We start from the raw sequence: 22,719 nt of genomic DNA, 5'->3' as shown, positions 1-22,719 counted from the left end.
GGTAAACTAATGCCATAACCCAGTGCCAAGATCCTTCACATGAGACATTCTATTGATATAAAAATTTATATTTTATGTGACGGAAAATACCCTTTACTTGACATAGACCAAGTGGCCTTTTATTATAAATATGGTTTATGCAATCACAAGAATGCCTTGAACATCTGAATAGGCTTTTACCCAATATTTTTAGTTCATAGCAATCTAGTACTTTCAAGTCACAACAGAAAAGCCAGCACACAAAAGGAGCCGAAACTTGTTTGTTGTTGTGCTCCTGCCCCAGACTAAGGTATTAAAACCTCTAAAAGGACTTCGCTGGCTTTTCTGTTGTGACTTGATATTATATGTGCCCTGCACCGAAGTTGCATAATTTTTTGGAGTGTGCTCGCTTTTCACTTCTTCCAATCTAGTACTTTGCCAAATGTATAATCTTTATTGGGTGGTACTGAACACGTTTCAGTTGTGAACGACTTGAATAATTGGGATGATTCTTTGATAAATTCATGAACGATTCTTTACGGCAATGAATTTATTGTTCTGCAAAATAAAAACACATTCTCTGAATTAGTTCATTTGTCTTCAGTCTTCATTATGTAACAAAAACATGCATGCAAAAGAAAAAAAACAAGAAAAAACTTGCACGTTACCAAGTTCAACTGGCAGCTCAGTCACTTTCACACCGTTTCAGTCGACTGCATACCGTTCACATTGAATCTACTCATGTATTGATTGACGAGTCTGAGCCCATGAGCTACACTCACAACAGAGGATGAAGCAGTTAGAAAAACAAAATTGACACCTAGAACTGACAGACAACTACTGTAGCCAAGATTGTCAACAAAATATATAACTATTACTACTTTTGGCCTTGTACTCTAGAATAACTATTGTGCTCGGTGGAAATGCCACAAGCTTATGTCTGATATGCAATGAATTTAAAGCTTAGAGTGTGAAGTTCAAGTTCTGTGGTATATTAATGACATTCTTTAAGTACAATATACTGCTCTCTTAAAACAATGTACAAAATAACCTTTTGTGCAGCAGAAAATGATAAATCTATGAAACTAATGAAAATTACCTGATAAGATGTATCATGGGCAGAAAGTAGTTTTACCATAAAAATAAGTCGATTCATAGCCTATGTAACAAATTCTTAAGATATCTTTCAACACAGCAAAACATTCACAAGTCCTCCTCAGCGCTACATTCCACTCTGCCAATTATATTTTTGAAAATGGAACCTGAGAATGCGCATTTTCCTTCTCCTTTCATCTCCTCAACTGCATGGGACTAACGCATAGCATTCCCCCATTGAGGTGTCTGTCTGCACCCGCACGTTAGCACTCTTCACATTAAGCAGTGAGCTGAGATGAGAAGCATCACACAGCTCCTTTTATGTTAAGACAGTCGACCCCCAGGGAACCTCCCCTCCCCGTCGGTGTTGCCGAGAGGAGGGTGGAGGCCGTTGGGCGGCTGAGCAGACCCCGCCGCTGCGCCTGGGTCCGGTCTGGCTGGAGCTCACTGCCGCTTGTCCTTGACGGATGCGTCCCCGTGTGCCTCTGCTGGGGGCGGGGCCGGGGGCGGGGCCAGCCACAGACACAGGAGGATGATGAGGTGGCAGACGTGGAGGGCGACCGAGCTGTAGTTAGTCGACGGGTAGGTGTTCCATGAAAGCTCGATGAGACCCAGGATTAGGACCCTGCACACAAACACATGTGATTTAGGCTTCGGTGACCTACTTCCCTCACCTGTAAATCTAATACAGGGTTGCCAATCTTTTCTAGAGATCATTTTCCAGGACATTTTCAGGGGGGGGGGGGACATTACCGTCAGCAGTCCCTAATATTTACATTTGAAGGATAACGTAACTTACATTATTCTGAGTTTCGGCCATTAGGCTGTGTGTCCACACATCATTTTTTGCCCCCCCTCAGCACCAGCGCCCTTTCCTCATTGAAAGCAACAGGAAGCGGAAGCAAGGTGCACAAATGGCGTCCGCTTTTTCCAGCCGACCAAACGCAATGACGGATAACCAGCTGGTTAGTAAGCTAGCGGCCTGACGTTATCATCCGCTTTTATTTCTCCTCACAAAAAGCGCTCCAGGAGGTGCATTTTGGGGAGCTCTGATAGACAGCTTAGTAGTTCATTCTCAGCTAAAGGATGATAGGAGAATGTTGACATAATTTTCCAGGACAACACAAGATTTTCCAGGACATTACCATCTCTCTCATTTTCCATGTGTTTTCCATGACTGGAAAATTGGTCAACGGTTTTCCAGGTTTTGAGGATGCGTGGGAATCCTATAATACTAAAGGAAAGTGGTACATAGTTCCTCTCACCTGAGCAGGTGGGCCAGCTTCTTGACTCCTCCACTCCAGAGCAGGTAGGGCAGCGTGTGGAAGTACCACACATAGAACTGGTAGTGCAAGGAGCGGCTGAAGCACATGCCAATGAAGTTGGAGGTAAACAGGATGAGCACGATCTGTGATTTTCTGTTAAGGGCTGGCATAAAAGGCTGTGCATACCAGGATCGCATTCATTCACTCACTCATTGATACAAGTTTCTCCCCACATATTAGGCCAATGTAACTTTTCCAACTAGTAACAAACAACAGCAGTCGTAACAAGTGGCTGTAACTGTGCGTCCTGTGGCTCACCTGGTAGCACGGCACACGTATGACGGAGGATCGGTCCTTTGCGCGGCTTACGTGGGTTTGAATCCGACCTGAGGTCCTTTGGTGAGTGTCATTCCCTCTCTCCCTCCCCCCACCTTTCCTGTTTGCCTACTTGCCTATCTGAATAAAGGCAAAAAAGCCCCCCCCCCCCCCCCCCCAAAACAAACAAACAAACAAACATACAAGTGGCTGTAACTGTTCAAAGTGATGTATACTATTTTGTCATTTGAGGCTACAGTTCTGTGTATATACGTAGTATACAGTGTATATTAAGGAACAATATTCTACAGACAGGTAAGTCAAGAGGAATAGAAGGATATGATCAACAGTAATTTTCTGGGCAGGAACTTTCCTTTTGCTAGGCTCCTTCAGCAGATCAAGAATGCCCTCTCCTGGCCTAATAAGAGAGAAGGTAGACCATTATTTTTCAGAAAACAAAACAAAACTATAAAAGTGTGGAATTTCAACTTCATGACTACAATGAGTGCATGGCAGTATACTGTATGTTGTTAACACCTCCCTTGAGGGTAGGAAGTCATATTTATGAAATATTGCTATCAGTGATTTGAGGTGTCACTGGTCTGTTGCCACCATTCCGACTTCCTGTTTTACTCCCAAAGAAATTCACAATTAGTGAGAGAATGTCTTCTCATACAAGCCTCACATATTGTTTACCAGATAAAATTTGCATATCTGGCAAACCTCCACTGGAGTCCATAGGATCAACTACTGCTGACTGAGCCAATGCCTGTGGCGTACTGGAACAAACAAAACATGGTAATATTGACTGCAGCTCATCTCTGCCTACAAAGCCAACGCTGACCTTGGCACAGCCAGTGTCTGTCTCACCTCTTCCAACGGCGAAGTGCAAAGAGCAGCAGGGTGAGCAGGTGGGCGGCCAGCAGGAGCAGGTGGAAGTAGCGACTCAGGAAGAGCCACTCCGGCAGGAAGCGCCAGTTCACCGTCCACTTGAAAATGAACTGACGGCCCAGATCAAAGGCCTGGCTCATATAACCAATGGGATTCTCCATCAGGAAAGGGAGACCCAGCAATAGCTGTGATAGGAAGAGATTGAGATGAGGCTTGGCTAAGATGAACAATATTAACTGCTTTACAAAAAGAAAAATCTGACTCATATTGAATATAACCGCACGGTCATGAGGAATGTTTGTTTACCTGTATGCCTGCACACAGAGAAAGTTTGGGGATAGTCCTGACCAAACCAAACTCAGACAGGAGGAGGAAGAGGAGGCCGGGGGCGAAAAGAAGCACATTCATTTTCACAGACACTGCTAAACTGTCAGAAAGAGAGGGAGACAGAGTTGTAATTTCACCATGTCACACATGGCAGCCTGCCCAATATTAGGCCCACAATAAGCCATCAAAGTGTCCACCCTTGCCTATAAAGGCCACAGCCCAGGGTCCAGTGCCGATCCAGGAAGAGATTGACAGCCCCAAACAGGAGCATCATGGCCACTGGATCGTTGAACAGACGCAGCACGAAGATGGAGTGGATCCGGTAGGAGGCACAGCACACAAAGAAGAACACATAGGGAGGAACCTGGAAACAGACAAGCAAATGAGTACAGATTTGACGCAGTCCCACAGAGCATTTGTGTGTCAATGACATACAGTACAGCAAGGTGCAAAATTAACTTTTTTGTATTGATGGAATATTGGTATCGGGTGCCGATACTGACGTAATTCACATCGGATATCGGACTGACGTTGCCGATCCACGTACCGATCCAGATTCCATTCATAGCTTGCGCTGGACCATAAACCCACTGTAACAAAACAGTGCTAGTAAGCAGTAGTAGTGAACTATTAATGTTAGCAGTTAGCCAACTCAACAATATGTCCTTAGTTTTGGATATATTTTAGTCTTATATAAATATTTTGGGGTTTTCCCACTTTACCAAAGTGGGAAAGCGACAGGGGTGTGTCTTAATTGTCGGTTTGTTGAAATTCTATTTTAATAGGTTTGAGTGGATCAATTGTTTTGGAAATATCTAGTAATAACCTTTATTAATAGCTGGATTTATTATTGTGGAATATTATGAAGCAGCAGGTAACTAATGCTATATAAGATAATTGATTACCAAACCAAATACTAAATGTTGTCACAGTAGGAGCCAGGTACTATGTTTAAAGGTGGACGCTACACCTCCTTAGGAGAGTTGCCAAGAGCTCTGGTATCGGATTCAGTATCGGCAGATATCCAAATTCAGGTATCGGAATCTGATTGGAACTGAAAAAAGTGGATCAGTGTGTGACAAAGTGGGCATGGCTGCACTGCATTTGTCACTAGTAAACATATTTCTTTAAACATACCTTATTTCTGTAATCACATTTTTAGCCCATTAGTATATCTACATATTTTTTTAAGTTCATCTTCTGTTTGTGTTCAGTATTACATTTGGTGATATTTCCAACCTTTATATCTTCAGTTAACACTTCAATCACATATCCTCCGTTTCACACAATAACCACAACAGTCAAACAGTGTTGCAATGTCATTTACCTTTATTGTTTGTTTGGTTACAGTGCATTAGAATTGTATGTTAACATTTATTTTGTTCAGACGCTCACTTACCTGTCGCGGGAAACTACTGCATGGGAGGGGGCCGCCCTATATAGATATATGCTCAGTGACGTCATCAATGTGTCGGGGCATAATCCATTATGGAGGGGGGGTTGTTCTCTGTTGATATTGTAACGTTGTCGTCTTTTCAGGGATCGCTGCTAGCTACTGTAGCCTGTGTATCAAGATGCCTTCAAGTACTGTAGGAAAGTTGGTTTCTATCCTAGTAGCATTATGGTTCAATCTAAACCTATTAGTATCATGTCTCACCCCTGTAGTGAGGTTGGTGTGTGCCAGGAGATGTGTCCGTGTAATTGATGGCTGTATACCAGTTGAGCTGAGGTAGCTCAGGAGGAAGGTCCAACAGTGCAGATGCCTGTGCTGTGCACTTGTTATTTTGATTTGCTATGAGTTGAGTTATCCTCTGTTCTGTAAATTTAAAGTATTTTTCTTTATTTTTTGGTCATTTTTTGTGAGCACTGTAAATAAATGTCCACCTGTGGGACCTGCAACTTGCAACCTGACTCCGCCTCCTACTTCATCAAAGGCCCTCTGGCTACAGCTATCTCACACAGTGTATCTCTACTTTTTTGTCCACTGGCCAAATGGCTAATGGATGTTCAAATTTGACCAGCCATTCAATAGCCACTCTGATATTGGTTTGTTTTTGGCTGGTGTGTGAAGCAAATCTCATGCTAATTTTGTGCCCTGACCTACAGTTTAGGATTATTATTCATTTGAATATGATAACTCTCTGGCTAGTTGATCAGCTGCCATACTCTCTTTTTTTTTTAGACAATACTTTTTATTTTTATTTTCCAAAATATAAGACATACACAACCATATAACAAATTTTCACAATACAAGACAAACTAGAAACAAATAAAAAACAAAAACAAAAATAGATATAAATACATTAAGAGATATGAGGTATAGTATCATCTTCATAGTGCTAGAGTGGAGCGAGTAGAGAGATCATTCAAATCATAGTCATTCAATCAAATGAGATGGAAGGTCATCCATATAGTTAAGAAAGGGCTGCCAGATCTTATAGAAAAGATTGATCTTATTCCTTAATGAGTAGGTAATCTTTTCCAAAGGTAAGCAACTTTTCACTTCTGAAAGCCACATTCCAATTGGCACTGGGAGATCTGACTTCCATTTCATTGCAATACATTTTTTTGGCAATGACCAGGAGGATTTCTGTAAGCTTGATAGAATGACTATGTGTAAGGTTAGAATTTGAGAAATTGCCCAAAAGGCATATCTCAGGATCTGTTGAAAAGGTTACATTATGAATTGTTGATATGACATCACAGACCCCCTGCCAAAAACCTTGTAACTAACTAACTAACTAGCCAAATGGCTAATGGATGTTCAAATTTGACCAGCCATTCAATAGCCACTCTGATATTGGTTTGTTTTTGGCTGGTGTGTGAAGCAAATCTCATGCTAATTTTGTGCCCTGACCTACAGTTTAGGATTATTATTCATTTGAATATGATAACTCTCTGGCTAGTTGATCAGCTGCCATACTCTCTTTGATAGAGAATACATTGATGCTAACATCACTGTATTCTCTATAGTGGCTTGGCTTGATAATTTAAGTTGGCAAATGAACCAATGGCAACCATACTGTAGCATATATTATATATATTGTGATGATGCATGATCCAGATAGAATAATTAATTATCTCACCCTAACTGACTGGCCTGAATTTGGCTCTTGAGATCACAGCGCAGTGGAAACAACACTGGAGGTCAGTGTTGTACCACAATAAATAATATACACAATGTTGCATGACGAATGAGGCTTTGGTCACATGCAACCGCAGTGGACTGACCTTTTTAGTGCGGTGGTATATCCTGAAGACCAGCAGCAGTGTGATGAGGTAGAAGACAGCAAAGATGTACTGACCCAGGCGGATGTTCACCCCATGGCTGGTGATGTAGTACAGAGCAGTGAAGACATACACGAAGCCAGCCGGGTAGCTGAAACAACAAGGTGCCAGTTAGATCAGCCTGCAGGCACTCCAGGTTGGATACTGTGTGGCTTGACAGAAAAGTTCAGCACTACAGCGGGTCTTTGAAACTCACACCAAGGGGCCTGTGTCTCCTTTGAGCTGGGTGTAGTCGTAGGTGCCGTTGATGACTCCCTCTACTTCATCCATGTAGGCTTTCCAGTCTATCTCTGTGTCTGCAGGATAGGAGATATACTTGTGATCATGCGTGATGGGGTAACTTTAAGTCAGATCATACTGATCATATTGCCAGTATTGATCACCTTTTCATTTGATGCGTCATGAAAATGGCATGCAACGTAAAACAACAAACAAAAACATTGAGGCATATTAACAACGAGATGACTGACACTATTCCCTATAATAGTAACACTGCGTTTAGCTAAATAGGCAACACATGTTTTCCTGTTTTGAAAGTTTATACTAACGTTACAACAATGTTGCCAATAAACGTAATATCCAACACAAAGCTTTAAGTCTAGCAAATTACAAATGTCGTTTTAACACTGTCGCAAGGCGCATGGGAGACGTCAGCGGATGGACATGCGGGGCAGTAAATTCACTTTGACAGGTGGCAGAAGACGATCCGCTAATGCTAGCTACTTAGCGTTACACTACGTTCAGAAACACATAACAACTTAGCATGCTAACTAGCCATGCAGCTACTTACATGCTACTTTGTGGATGGCCCATATATTTATCCCGATTTCCAGGAACCACAGAACAGAAACGACCAACAGTGTATACTCCGCCTTGAACAGGACTAAATGCTTGTCCTGCCATAGTGTGTGCAGTCTCCCCCACAGTCGGGACGGTGAACCAGGAGACTTCTTCTTTACACCTCCTGCCATCTCGGTGTAGCGACGTGGACGAGAGGCCGCAAACACGCTGTCAAACAGCGCTACCCTGTCACGTGATGCAGAAACACTGTTTGGCTTCATTCGCCCACATCACGTGAACAAAATATTGGACACATTGTTCCGGGGGTCAACTCGAGAGACTTTTTGTAGCCAGCCAGGTAAATAGTTCAAATCTATGACTAATCGTTTAGGACAATTTCGATAAGCAGTTGAGATTTGCAAATTCTAGTAGCTGGCGATAAGCTGTATAGATCCAAAACGTGTAATATGAACGTAGGTCATGGCATATTACGTTCTCCTGCTGGCCTAGAAAGTTAGCATTGAGCTAGCCAAGTAGCCATAGTACAGCACAGCTGCAAATTAAGAGTTTTCTCTATAGACCCTTTTCACAAATTCACAGCAACCGTTTTGAGGTGGTAAAGCAAGAAGTAAAGCAGATGTAAACAATACCATTAATGATGGTCCCATTCCATTTAGGTGTTCCAGTGCCAGGGCCCTCTTGTTATTGCTTTACATACATCTCCTTTACTTCCTGCTTTACCACCTCAAAACGGTTTGTGTGAAAAGGGCCTATCATCATCATCATCATAATTAAAATTGCCTAAGTGGGTGGGTGGTGTGTGATTTGTGACATCATCAGTGATGTCATAAATCAGTGAATTGTGATGTGATCAGTAGTTATCTCACTCGGGCAATTGTGATGTCATCAGTGATGTAATAAAGGACACTTTAATAAGGCGGCCGTGGGGCGCTCAAGTGACATCACTGATGAGTTTCGTCATGTTTGGCTTCCTAGCTGTGCAGGTCTCCTCTGAAGGAAGTGACAGGAGACCCAGAGGGAATGGATGAATTTCCTGTGAGGCCTGTTGAGGCGCTGTGTCTTGGTGCCAGCTTTGCCATCTCTGGCATCTTCTACTATGTCTACAGGAAGCAGCGGAAGACTGTGGAGAAACTGAATGTTAGTTGGTTATCTACATATTTATCCAGAACATAACTTTATATTATGTGTATGAAATGTGCTATACAAATAAACTTGACTTGACTTGACTTGACTATGTGTACTGTACATTCATAATCCTCTTGAAGATGACTGCACTCTGCTAATGACTGATGTATATATCTCTTGCTCTGGACCATGTTCAGAGAGCATGTCAACCCTGGATGATAGTCCTTTCGTCAAACCAGACACCTGCCAATTATACTATACGTTTCTTGTTTCTTGTGTTATCAGGATGCTCCACACTTGTCCTTAGATGGAAAACTCACAGACATTTTGAATGTTACTCCAGGGAAGTGTCTGCAGTATGTTGTCATTGAAGGTAATGGGTTTTTCTGCTGTTTATGATCCAGACAGCAGTTCATTCTGTCTTCTCCTTGAAAAATGTGTTCACTTCTCTCTCTCTGTCTCGTATGTACTCTATATGTGTGTATAGGGGCAGTGCAGCCGGTGGGGGAACCTCTGAGGAGTCAGTTCCAGGACGGAAATGTCGGAGTGGTGCAGAAACTCATGTTGAGAGAACACAAGCTGGTATGGAACGGCTTTGCTCGCACTTGGTGAGAACTAATACAATTACACCAAGACACATACTATGTATACTATGGACAAGTATACTACTACTGTATACTACAATAATAGTATACTATACAATGGAATAATACATCATTCAACAGATGCCTTGTTGGATTATGCAGCGACACCTCCTGTCTGTTGTCACTGCGTGTCTTGAGAAACTGCTTTGGCTGCTTCCTGCCTACTTGATTACCGTAGATTTATTATGGATATAAAGACACAGAATCCAAGGGAGTAAAACATGTGAAAGTGCGGACACTTATTTCCAGCATGGTCCCTGGTCTTATAAAAACATGACATACATAAACATACAACGTAAAAGAGCAATACAAATCAATAGTAAGAGTTAGATGAAAGTTAGGCAATAAAAGGCAACAAAAAAGCAATAAAAGACATAAAGATTAAGAGAACTATATACAAATTAGGAGAATTGCTCAAGTACAAATAAATAGGACCCCCTATAGCGAAGGGAACACAAGGTTAATTACATAGGCACCTTTTCCATCAGCCATGATCTAGCCCTGGGGATGTGTTGATAGTTTTGCACGATATTGATCAAATACATATTTTCCTTGAAAAGTGCAATTACAATATGGATGAATATACATGTTTCGGAAATGTTCATCACAAAATGAGATACTATGGATTTGTTCAGTTGGAATAAATTAAAAAGCTTAACTGCACAGTATAGTCAGTATAGTCTAATCAGATATTTTATATATATTTTTTGGTAGCAACATATTATATATAGGTAAAATAAAGAAAGAAAATACCCATATAATCTCCCTCCCCAACTGTTGCAGGACGGACAGCGAGCGAGTCTTGCACCAGAGAGTGAATGCAGTGCCCTTCTATCTGGTGGGATCAGATGAGGCCACGGTCAGGGTCCTGTGTCCTCTGGAGGCCTCTGGGCTGGAAATGGAGATCATCCATGAGAAGTTCCACCAGGCCACTTACGGCTTCACTGACATGATAGGACAGTACCTCAGTGGGGAGAAGCCTAAAGGGCAACTGGAGACTGAGGAAATGCTCAAGGTCAGTTGTTGGATTAACTGGTCAGATAATGTGATCCATTCATAATAAGTTGAAACAACATATCTTTCAATTATGTCTTTTTGCTAACCACCAGAGCAAGCTGCTAGTATTAACATATGTAGATGAGCTGATCCTAATGATATGTTACCTACCTACTCTCCTCTCTCTCCAGGTGGGTGCGACGCTCACAGGTGTAGGCGAGTTGATCCTGGACACGGACCGCACCCTGAAGCTGCGTCCCCCTACTGACGGGTCCGAGTATTTCTTGAGTACATCGGACTTTGAGACCCTGCAAATGGAGCAGGAGAACCAGGTGGTTGTGTGGCAGGTGTTGGCCTCTGTCTTTGCTCTGGCGGGGGCCGCGGTCCTCCTCTGGGTCGGTAGACGCTACTACCGCAAACTGAGGCTGCGCTGGGAGCAGGAGCGGCTGAGGAGGGAGTTCGAGAGACTGGATGCCGGAGCCGGGTCCACCGGCACTGAGGCCTCTCAACAAGGCGCTGAGGTTCCCATAGAGAGTGCCTGTGTGATATGCCTCAGCCAACCGCGTGGCTGTGTTCTGCTGGACTGCGGGCATGTGTGCTGCTGCTTTAGCTGCTACCAGGCCCTTCCACAGCCCTCCTGTCCCATGTGTAGACAGACCATCAGGAGAGTGGTGCCTCTCTACCAGGCCTGAGACAGCTTTTGTAAAACTGTTGCTACCACAGTGACCATATGACCTCAGTGGAACTTGACCCACCTGCTGCACTTACACTTTAGAAAGGACAAACCCATCTCTCTTTGGTGATCTAATTTAATACTATACTTATTATAAGTGTGTTTTTTTTAGCACTCTTATCATGAACATATCTGTAAATGCAATGTGAAACATTAGGATATTGTGTATAACTTTTTGATCACTACACATGTAGGCCTATGTTTCAGTTTTAGCTCAAATTGTCAAATGTTTAATTACCGGGAAAATTGAGTACTTGGTAAAAGTGTGTAAATATATTGAATGTGGATAGATGTTTATTTTCCTACATGTTTGTTCTGTGCCTTAATTCGGTAACGTATGACTGCTGGTGCTATGGAGTGATTGCATATAACTTGGCTGCTTGATTCTGGTCATAAGGAGCTAAGCTTTTATTCCAACCCAGCTTCAACATGAATGAATCTAGTGGAGAGACGCATTCCCAATCACAGCACTATGAAAATGTTTGAGCCACGGAAGTCACTGAAATTAGATGCGTTTGGTGCCAGAAGATAATACTGTTACATTGATTAATTTGAGTATTAAGATGCACCAGCCTGTAATAAAGGACCGGTGACAATGTGAAAAATGTTGGTTTATTGAAGCAATCAGGTCAATAAAGCGTTGCTCCCTAAACTCTGTGCAGTGTACCTCACTTCATACTTCACTTGATTGGAGGATACACAACATACCTATAATAATTCCTGTGTCACTTGACATAAGAAAACTTTATTACAATCTGAGGATGGAGATCCAGCATTATGTAGCCTACAGTAGTATATGTTCAGATGCACAGTATATGCTAAGATCTTGTTTGAGAGTCACGATTTGGTTCTTTTCTGTGCCTCTGCACGATCCTCAGACATCTGAACAACAGCTGTTTCATCAAATGGCTTCTGCTCCTGTCAAACAGTGGGCAAGTAGCTCTACACCGACGAGTTTCACAAGACTCTCGAGCTGAGATGAATCGATGTTGTTCCACGGGGTGCGAGATGCTCGTTGACTGCACCTGGTCTCTGAGAAGACTTTTGTGTAGTGAGTCAGCAAGCTTACTATTCCTGTCACCTCTAACAAGCGGCGAGAAGACGGGGAGGGCTGCAGCGAGATGAAAAGCCACCTCCACATTCTTTTCAGCAGTGGAAAGGGAGAAACTAATGAGCCTGTGTGTGGGACTGGGGGAGGCGGAGGAGGGGGCGAGGTGAGGGGTGAGGGGTGAGGCGCAGGCCCCGAGACGGGGTGAGGGAGGAGAGCAGGTGGGGAAGGGGGGGGGGGGGGGGGGGGGGCATAGGATCCCATAAATCTTCCTCAGCGGTTGTAAGGGTTCACTTTGACAAATTCTTTCGTGAGCTCACTCTCAGTGGAACAGCAGCTGGAGCTTTCGTGGAACAGACTATTACTGTACCAACTGACAAAGCTCTCGGCATGGAAAAACGCTGGCATTTGATTTCGCTGTCCGATGGTCATTTCATTATAAAATTGAATAAGAGAGTACAGAAAGACATCACAGCAAAAGGGGCGGGGTTATTCTCATCTCATCAATGAGAAGGAGTAGTGAAAGCTCTGAAAATGAATCTCTAATTAAATATACAATGTATGCATGGTCCATGTCAGAATTATATATATATATATATATATATATATATATATATATATATATATATAGTTATTGATTGATTGAGTTGAATTGATAATTTATAAAAAGATATGTATACAACTGCCCAGCAGGAATACATACAGTACATTAAAAAAAATCATCGAGGTTGAGAACACAAGAGAACACAGTAAAACATCAGGGACCATGTTGGAAATTATGTCAGAATTATCTCTGAAATATAAATGAGTAGGCTAGTTCTAACCCCCCCCCCCCCCTCATTGTCTGTAGGATTTGTTCATTAACACTATTTTCCATTGAGAAAATAGCTAAGATCAAAGCTTAAAAGCATTTCCTTCAAAATATCAGATTTTATTAAATTGGCTAGTGCTTCTCTGCCACTAGGTGTCTCTTCACTTCAGCTTGTGAAAATACATGGATCTGTCTCACAGGAAGGGAAGACACCAACTCCAGTGGACTGATTCCAAGTCACATGCAATTAACACCCGCTGTGACATCCTATTTAATCCATTCTGATGGCTGACAAACAGTTTGGACCATATGATTCTTCTTTAGTTGGCTATGCTTCATGGATGAGGAACCTATGTGTCACGTGACTCATGTCCAAACAACGAATACTGGAATACTTCAAGGGCTTGTAGTAGAAATTAAAGTCTATTGAGGTTTCAGATACTGGTAGCAACTTAGGTGAAACCTCACTTTGGAGGGGTGCCATTTTAAAATACAGAGAGTTTATGCAGTGTTAGCTTGATTATAGCAATTATTGTCAATTTCATTATTAAAAGTATTTATTCACAGTGGCCATTATTGTTGTAAATCCACAAAAATAAGTGGATATTTTGTACTACATAATGTTCAAATCATCTATATAATTCTGATAGGGCAACTGTTTAATGTTGTTTTTGGTGCGCTTGTTTTTGTGTTTTGGTTGTTATTGAGTTGCTGGGAATGTTTCACCTGTGTTTCTACTGCACATTAGCTTACAGTCTGCCTTGACAGAGCGACAATGCTGCCTGTATGAATTGAGAAGTGCAACTGGCACAGTTTCACTTCTGCAGCGATGTTTCGAAACCTCTGGAATCCTGACATGACCTTGTGTGTTGGTGATGGGGGTGGGTGGTGCATTTTTAACAGGCGTGGGCAGACACTGAGACAGACATGCAGGAGGAAAAGGTGGAGGTGTGGTATCTCCACAGAGAGAGAGAGAGAGGGAGAGCCATCACAGCCTGCTAGTCCCTGATGCCAATTACCGCTGTCGCCCATCTGCCTTGGGCATGCAGTGAAATGTGTGATCTGTGACCTACTTTCTAACAGTAGTGCGGCTGACTGCAGAGCTTCTCCTCACATCAACAAACCAAGCGCCCCCTCCCCAAGGAGGAGTTAAGTTATCCTTTATTGTCCCCGTGGGGACTGGGGACTATATATATATATATATATATATATATATATATATATATATATATATATAAGGATATAAGGATTTTTCTCTCTCTCTCAGGACCTTCAATTTGCAGCAGATTGCAATGTATTTATAGACCTCCATCAACCCATAAATCCCACTTAGTGTTTTGGAAGCAATCTAGTGGAGGTTTGGTGAATCGTTCAAATTGTATCAGACAGCGTATTGCAGTACACTCCATTCCATTGTTGTTGTTTTTGTCTTGGCTGCTTCTGCACTCATCACAAATAAACTGACAGGTGAAATCAGACCCCAGGAAATATGCCTCACATCTGTCTTCAGAATAGAGCCAATAAAGAGACGCAGAGACTTTAAAGGAGAACCTAAAGAACATAAAGTGAGACATATTTTTGATTTAAAACCCTGTGTGGATTTCACCAATATGGGACGAGACAAAATATAGCCTCCAGCTTGGATCGCACCTTTAGCGAGGCAGGCCAGGCAGCTGTGGAGAGACAGAGTCTGCAGCAGCCTACAGCGGTGAGCATTTCTCTCTCAGCTGTGTGCTCGCTGATCCAAGGGCAGGAGGGCTGCCAGCCTTCCCACAGCCCAATACTGTAGGAGGATGTTTATGCAGGCAAACAAACAGCATTCATCATCATGATGAGGACAGAGATACACACAGTGCTTTCATCATTGGGCCGTGTCTGCAGATGGTGTGTGTCTCTCCTCTAATTACACACAAATGATTCTAAAGTATCTGGATTATATTTCTGTCTCCTTTGTCCTCTCACTTACACTTTTAGTTTCCCTGAAACATATACACGCACGCATGCACACGTGCACACACACACACACACACACACACACACATGTGCACGCATACACGTGTATGCACATACACGCGTGCAAACACACACACACACACACACACACACACACACACACACACACACACACACACACACACAAACAAATACTAAGAATTGATTCTAGGCTCTTAGCTCCAGGCTTGTTATTGGAGTTTTTCCACAGCTAGTGTTCCTTAAGTTGTGTGTGTGTGTGTGTGTGTGTGTGTGTGTGTGTGTGTGTGTGTGTGTGTGTGTGTGTGTGTGTGTGTGTGTGTGTGTGTGTGTGTGTGTGTGTGTGTGTGTGTGTGTGTGTGTGTGTGTGGTAGCCCAGCAGGATATATGGGGGAGGGGTGAGTGACTCAGCAGTGTGATTCATTTGTAATTGGAGGCAGTACTTCAAGAGCACACACAGACACACACACACACACACACACACACACACACACACACACACACACACACACACACACACACACACACACACACACACACACACACACACACACACACACACACGCACACACATTTTTTCCTTGAGGATGGGTGCCCTTGTCAGAGAGGATTGGGCTGATTGATTGAGCCTGGTCATTAAGAACTGCTGAGGAGAGAGGCAGAGAGAGGGAGAGAAGGGGACAGGGAGAGAGAGAGAGACAGAGATTGAGGTAGAGAGGGGACATGGGGAGAGAGAGAGACAGAGAGGGAGGTAGAGAGAGGGAGGGAGAGAAGGGGACCGGGGGAGAGGGAGAGAGAGATAGAGAGAGAGACAGAGAGTGAGGTAGAGAGAGGGAGGGAGAGAAGGGGACAGGGGGAGAGGGAGGTAGAGAGAGGAGGGAGAGAAGGGGACAAGGGCAGAGAGAGACAGAGAGTGAGGTAGAGAGAGAGAGAGGGGGGAAGGGGACAGGGGGAGAGGGAGAGAGTGAGGTAGAGAGAGGGAGGGGACAGGGGCAGAGAGAGAGACAGAGAGTGAGGTAGAGAGAGGGAGAGAAGGGGACAGGGGGAGAGAGAGAGACAGAGAGTGGGGTAGAGAGAGAGAGAGGGGGGAAGGGGACAGGGGCAGAGAGAGAGAGTGAGGTAGAGAGAGGGAGGGGACAGGGGCAGAGAGAGAGACAGAGAGTGAGGTAGAGAGAGAGGGAGGGAGGGAGAGAAGGGGACATGGGGAGAGAGAGAGGCAGAGAGTGAGGTAGAGAGAGAGGGAGGGAGAGTGAGGTAGAGAGAGAGGGAGGGAGAGAGAGCCCACAGAGTTTGGAGTGAAAGGGGACTCAGAGAGATCAATTGAAACACAGGCAGACATTAGGAGTCACTGCACTTGAGCATGGATTAAATATTCTGTAGGATTGATGAGGGCGGATGGGATTTTACGTCTGCTGTGACCCACACGGTGAGGTAATGCATCACTGGGAAAAAAATGTTTCCCATTGGTTCTTGTAACACATGGATGTCTCTCTCTGCCTTAAATAGTTGTGCTGGCTGGCAACAACAGGACATTACTTTTCCTGGGGAGCCTATAGGAGCATGAAGCCACACCTGTTACCGTGCGGGGCAGCAGGTCACATTTTTCCCCAGTGGCCTCTAACTCTTGCCTTGCCTGAACCATGCATGCTGCATGCATCAACCTGAACCCTGCATGCTGCATGCATCAACCTGAACCCTGCATGCTGCATGCATCAACCTGAACCCTGCATGCTGCATGCATCAACCTGAACCCTGCATGCATCAACCTGAACCCTGCATGCTGCATGCATCAACCTGAACCCTGCATGCATCAACCTGAACCCTGCATGCTGCATGCATCAACCTGAACCCTGCATGCTGCATGCATCAACCTGAACCCTGCATGCTGCATGCATCAACCTGAACCCTGCATGCATCAACCTGAACCCTGCATGCTGCATGCATCAACCTGAACCCTGCATGCTGCATGCATCAACCTGAACCCTGCATGCTGCATGCATCAACCTGAACCCTGCATGCATCAACCTGAACCCTGCATGCTGCATGCATCAACATGAACCCTGCATGCTGCATGCATCAACCTGAACCCTGCATGCATCAACCTGAACCCTGCATGCATCAACCTGAACCCTGCATGCATCAACCTGAACCCTGCATGCATCAACCTGAACCCTGCATGCATCAACCTGAACCCTGCATGCATCAACCTGAACCCTGCATGCATCAACCTGAACCCTGCATGCTGCATGCATCAACCTGAACCCTGCATGCATCAACCTGAACCCTGCATGCATCAACCTGAACCCTGCATGCATCAACATGAACCCTGCATGCATCAACCTGAACCCTGCATGCATCAACCTGAACCCTGCATGCATCAACATGAACCCTGCATGCTGCATGCATCAACATGAACCCTGCATGCATCAACCTGAACCCTGCATGCATCAACATGAACCCTGCATGCTGCATGCATCAACATGAACCCTGCATGCATCAACATGAACCCTGCATGCTGCATGCATCAACCTGAACCCTGCATGCATCAACCTGAACCCTGCATGCATCAACATGAACCCTGCATGCATCAACCTGAACCCTGCATGCATCAACCTGAACCCTGCATGCATCAACATGAACCCTGCATGCTGCATGCATCAACCTGAACCCTGCATGCATCAACCTGAACCCTGCATGCATCAACCTGAACCCTGCATGCATCAACATGAACCCTGCATGCTGCATGCATCAACCTGAACCCTGCATGCATCAACCTGAACCCTGCATGCATCAACCTGAACCCTGCATGCATCAACCTGAACCCTGCATGCATCAACCTGAACCCTGCATGCATCAACCTGAACCCTGCATGCATCAACCTGAACCCTGCATGCTGCATGCATCAACCTGAACCCTGCATGCTGCATGCATCAACCTGAACCCTGCATGCATCAACCTGAACCCTGCATGCATCAACATGAACCCTGCATGCTGCATGCATCAACCTGAACCCTGCATGCATCAACCTGAACCCTGCATGCATCAACCTGAACCCTGCATGCATCAACCTGAACCCTGCATGCATCAACCTGAACCCTGCATGCTGCATGCATCAACCTGAACCCTGCATGCATCAACCTGAACCCTGCATGCATCAACATGAACCCTGCATGCTGCATGCATCAACCTGAACCCTGCATGCATCAACCTGAACCCTGCATGCATCAACCTGAACCCTGCATGCATCAACCTGAACCCTGCATGCATCAACCTGAACCCTGCATGCTGCATGCATCAACCTGAACCCTGCATGCATCAACCTGAACCCTGCATGCTGCATGCATCAACCTGAACCCTGCATGCATCAACCTGAACCCTGCATGCTGCATGCATCAACCTGAACCCTGCATGCATCAACCTGAACCCTGCATGCATCAACCTGAACCCTGCATGCTGCATGCATCAACCTGAACCCTGCATGCATCAACCTGAACCCTGCATGCTGCATGCATCAACCTGAACCCTGCATGCTGCATGCATCAACATGAACCCTGCATGCTGCATGCATCAACATGAACCCTGCATGCTGCATGCATCAACCTGAACCCTGCATGCTGCATGCATCAACCTGAACCCTGCATGCATCAACCTGAACCCTGCATGCTGCATGCATCAACCTGAACCCTGCATGCTGCATGCATCAACCTGAACCCTGCATGCTGCATGCATCAACCTGAACCCTGCATGCTGCATGCATCAACCTGAACCCTGCATGCATCAACATGAACCCTGCATGCTGCATGCATCAACCTGAACCCTGCATGCTGCATGCATCAACCTGAACCCTGCATGCATCAACCTGAACCCTGCATGCTGCATGCATCAACCTGAACCCTGCATGCTGCATGCATCAACCGCTTGTCTTGTTGACACCATGGTTTATTGGACAGGAGGAGGCTTTGTGATTCATCCCTAGGAAATTAGGATATAGCAGATTTATGTTATGTTATCTTGTAGTGTGCCCGTAGGGAAAGTCCTCCTCTGCATTTGACCCATCCGCTACTAGGAACCTTCCTAGAACTAGGAGCATTGGGCAGCTGCAGTGCAGCGCCCAGGGACCAACTCCAGTTTGATTGCCAGTGCCTTGGTCAGGGGCACTGACAGGAGTATTAACCCTAACATACATGTCTTTGATGGTGGGAGGAAACCAGAGCTATGAGCACCTGGAGGAAACCCACATGAACACGGGGAGAATATGCACTCCACACAGAAAGGACATGGGACGGAGTGGGGTTTGATTGAACCTGGGACCTACATTCTGTGAGGCAACAGTGCCTACCACTGAGCCAAACTGCAATCTAATGGGCCTTTTTCACAGCAGCCATTTTCTCTCTAAAAGGGTAAACACAGGTGCAACCACAACATTAACGAGGGCCCCAGCACTGGAACACATAAGTGGATTGGAAGTTAGAAACCCTCATTAATGTTTTGGTTGCACCTGTTTATCCTGCCTTTTAGACACAAAATTGCTGCTGTGAAAAATGTATATTTATGAGCTCCAATACATTGTAGCCTATATAATGATGCAGAAAGTCATATGGTCAGTTTGGACCCATGCAGTCAATACATGCATGAAATGAAATGGACAAAAGGAAATGAAACGAAATACCAGCAACATGCAATGACAAGAGTCATCAATTCAAAAATAATAACTTTTCCATGTTAAGCTTCAGTTATTTAAGTCCACTCTTGGTTTGGAGATTAAATTGTTAGTAGTAGCCCACAGCATAACAGCATCCTCGTCTGAGCTGTCCTACAGCCCCTTGAGGTTGGATGGGCTTTTTGCCATGTCTGGAAATAGTCGTTTTGGGTTGCTTTCTGCCTCTAAAGATGTTGGCTGCGTGCTTGTTGGTGCAGCCGTCCCTCCGTAAACTGGTCGTTAACAGGAATGCTCTCGGGACGCAGTAACATGTTTTAAAGGGGGTTATATGGGTCACATTTCTGCAGGCAGCCAGCGCTCAAAGCCAGCCAACAGGCAGGGGCTCGCTGTGGCTTGGCCCGCCTCATCCCGGAGGAGATATCTAACACTACTGATCCCACGGCCGTCAGCTGTTCACTTTCCCCAGCCAGCTATGCCGTCTGGCTGCCCAGCAGAGTGGCAAGCAAAGAGACATTGCTTCTTACACAATGATAGGTTTATGACACGTTTGTTGTGGTGAAAAGCCGGTCGGCTAATAAGAGTCAAAATGGTTTTGGACCAGTCCGACCTATTTTCAGTTTATCATTACCTCATATTGCCTATGAGAGTCCATCTACTATGCAGATACATAAGGTAGCCTCCAACAGCAAGGACAAGCTTTGGAATAAGACATTTCCACCCAAAAGTGTATGAGTTCTGCCGGCCCTGTCCATGGTGCTGAAATTGACTAAACTTCTTCTCTGGCTCTCACATAACGCATTAGGTATGGGTGTCCCAGGGGCCTACAACTGTATGTTTTCATACCCTATGATGTTACAACAGTCGACAATAAATGCTGTGGCTTTGTAGGAATATTAATGTTTTCTGATAGCAACTTCACCTGTCCGACCCACATTCTGACCACTGACACCATGTATTTGGCCAGCTCTACCATGAACTAGCCTAGTCGAACCAATAAACAACCCAACTTTGCATTCTTATCTCGACCGTTTAGACAAAGAAATTGGGAAAAGTAAGCGCGGCAAAAACAGCAAAGACCAGGAAGCCTCGTGCTGAGACGGCTCAGATGAGGAGGAGCACAAAGACTTCCGGAGTGATGGCTGCCATCGCAAGCAGTGAGAGCAAGATCCGGGCATGGATACACTCAAGCACGAGTGATTTGAATGCAAAATAGACTCGGTAAGGGGGGACATGGTGAAACAAAGAGACCCGTTGGACGGACCTGACTTGAACACATATTCAGACAAGACGGTGAATAATGAAAACGACATCAGCTGGCTAAAATCTGAAGTCGCTACACTACGCCTGAAGATAGATGACCTGGAGAGGCCACAGCGCCGGCTGTATTCTAAAGCAATGTTAATGACCTCCTACTGACATGTAATTACAGGGGCGCAGGTGAGGAATTTAGGAGAATTATGACATGTGGCAAAGGACCACAGGTCGGATTCGAACCCGGGTAGGCCACGCGAAGGACTGAGCCTTAGTGGTACGCACTCTACCAGGTGAACCACCAGGAAGCCTCAGGGTTTGGAGTGTTTGAACAGAGTTAACAAACAAACACAAAGCCTCCAGGCTAACTCTGGGGACTAGCCCGCAAAACTTACGACCAAAAAAAGTTAATGGTCAATGAAACAGACTTTGTAGGTTGTTGTTGTGCAAGCCGGGCTGCAGGAGCGATGCTGGGGCTCCAGGGGAGGACAGCCATGGGGGAGGCGGAGGGTTGTTGTAAGTACGAGGGCATTAACATTGCTTTAGAATACAACCCTGTACTGTAGTTACCCTGTAGACTAATTACATGTAAGTAGGAGGGAATTAACATTGCTTTAGAATACCGCCCGTGCCCCTGTAGTTGCCCTGTATAATACCCGATAGTTACGGAATAACTACAGTATGAGTTATTCTAAATTGAAATGAAATGTAAATTATTATTCCTCATAGTCATACTGTAACAACAGAATAGCTACCCGGTACAAACAGCTATGGTATAATAACAGAATATGTACCCGCTAGTACTGTACCTCTAAGTTCTTTAGGCTATAAGTCCCCATTTATTAGTTCCTTATTCCATAAATTCAGATTTTGTTACGTATAGCCTACGTACTTACCCTGTAAATTGAGATTTTGTTACCCTGTAAATTGAGATTTTGTTACTCTGTAGGTTACTGTAAGTTGAGATGTTACCCTGTACTTACCGTGTAAATTCAGATGTTGTTATTGTACTTACCCTGTAAATTGCGGGCTGTATTAGGGTGACTTTTCTCCTGGTTGTGTTGACTTTTTGATTTGTTGTTCTGTTGGGCACCTTTCTCACGATTAAACTGTAACTTGATGTGTTCTATTAATTTAAATAAAGGTTTCATTTTGAATAAAAGAAATAGCACCGATTATGAAGATTGAGCTCCTTTTTGTCAGGGATGGTGGTCTAAACTAAAGTAAAGTATAAGCTTCGAATCTGCTATATGTCGGATTTCTCAGCAATTACATCTCTCGCCTGTTGATGTCACCCTCACTCCTCTTGCACACGGAGTCCCCCCCCCCCCCCCCCCCCCCCCCCACACACACACACACACAGGCGCGCGCGCACGTACACACGCACGCTTCAAACCCGGATGGATGACTTCACCGTTCCGCCTGGGTTTCCTTTATGATCCCGGGATCTCCCACTTCCCTCACCAGACATCAGCCAGCAACACAGGCGATCACATCTCTCTCACTCTGCCTGCTCGCT

General features: G+C 44.7%; 2 protein-coding genes across 2 annotated transcripts; one reads left to right on the top strand and one right to left on the bottom strand.

Annotated features, from left to right (window-relative positions):
• Nucleotides 1–523: 523 nt before the first annotated feature.
• On the bottom strand, nt 524–8,131 carry alg3 (ALG3 alpha-1,3- mannosyltransferase; the record flags this gene model as incomplete). Its single annotated transcript, XM_083658769.1, has 9 exons — nt 524–1,699; nt 2,340–2,515; nt 3,003–3,072; nt 3,525–3,730; nt 3,852–3,972; nt 4,076–4,236; nt 7,104–7,251; nt 7,357–7,456; nt 7,951–8,131. 9 exons carry the CDS (start codon nt 8,129–8,131, stop codon nt 1,519–1,521), a joined length of 1,344 nt encoding a protein of 447 aa, XP_083514895.1. The 3' UTR covers nt 524–1,518.
• Nucleotides 8,132–8,260: 129 nt separating this feature from the next.
• mul2 (mitochondrial E3 ubiquitin protein ligase 2) lies at nt 8,261–12,087 on the top strand. The gene is made up of 6 exons (XM_083659258.1): nt 8,261–8,298; nt 8,937–9,098; nt 9,372–9,459; nt 9,574–9,694; nt 10,514–10,745; nt 10,918–12,087. Exons 2-6 carry the CDS (start codon nt 8,982–8,984, stop codon nt 11,416–11,418), a joined length of 1,059 nt encoding a protein of 352 aa, XP_083515384.1. The 5' UTR covers nt 8,261–8,298; nt 8,937–8,981; the 3' UTR covers nt 11,419–12,087.
• The last annotated feature ends 10,632 nt before the right edge of the window (nt 12,088–22,719 follow it).

Source organism: Poromitra crassiceps (genome assembly GCF_964638095.1).
Source record: "Poromitra crassiceps genome assembly, chromosome: 23".
In the NCBI taxonomy this organism is placed as follows: domain Eukaryota; kingdom Metazoa; phylum Chordata; class Actinopteri; order Beryciformes; family Melamphaidae; genus Poromitra; species Poromitra crassiceps.
The sequence above is the reverse complement of the archived record's forward strand: the minus strand, read 5'-3'. Positions and strand labels throughout refer to the sequence as shown.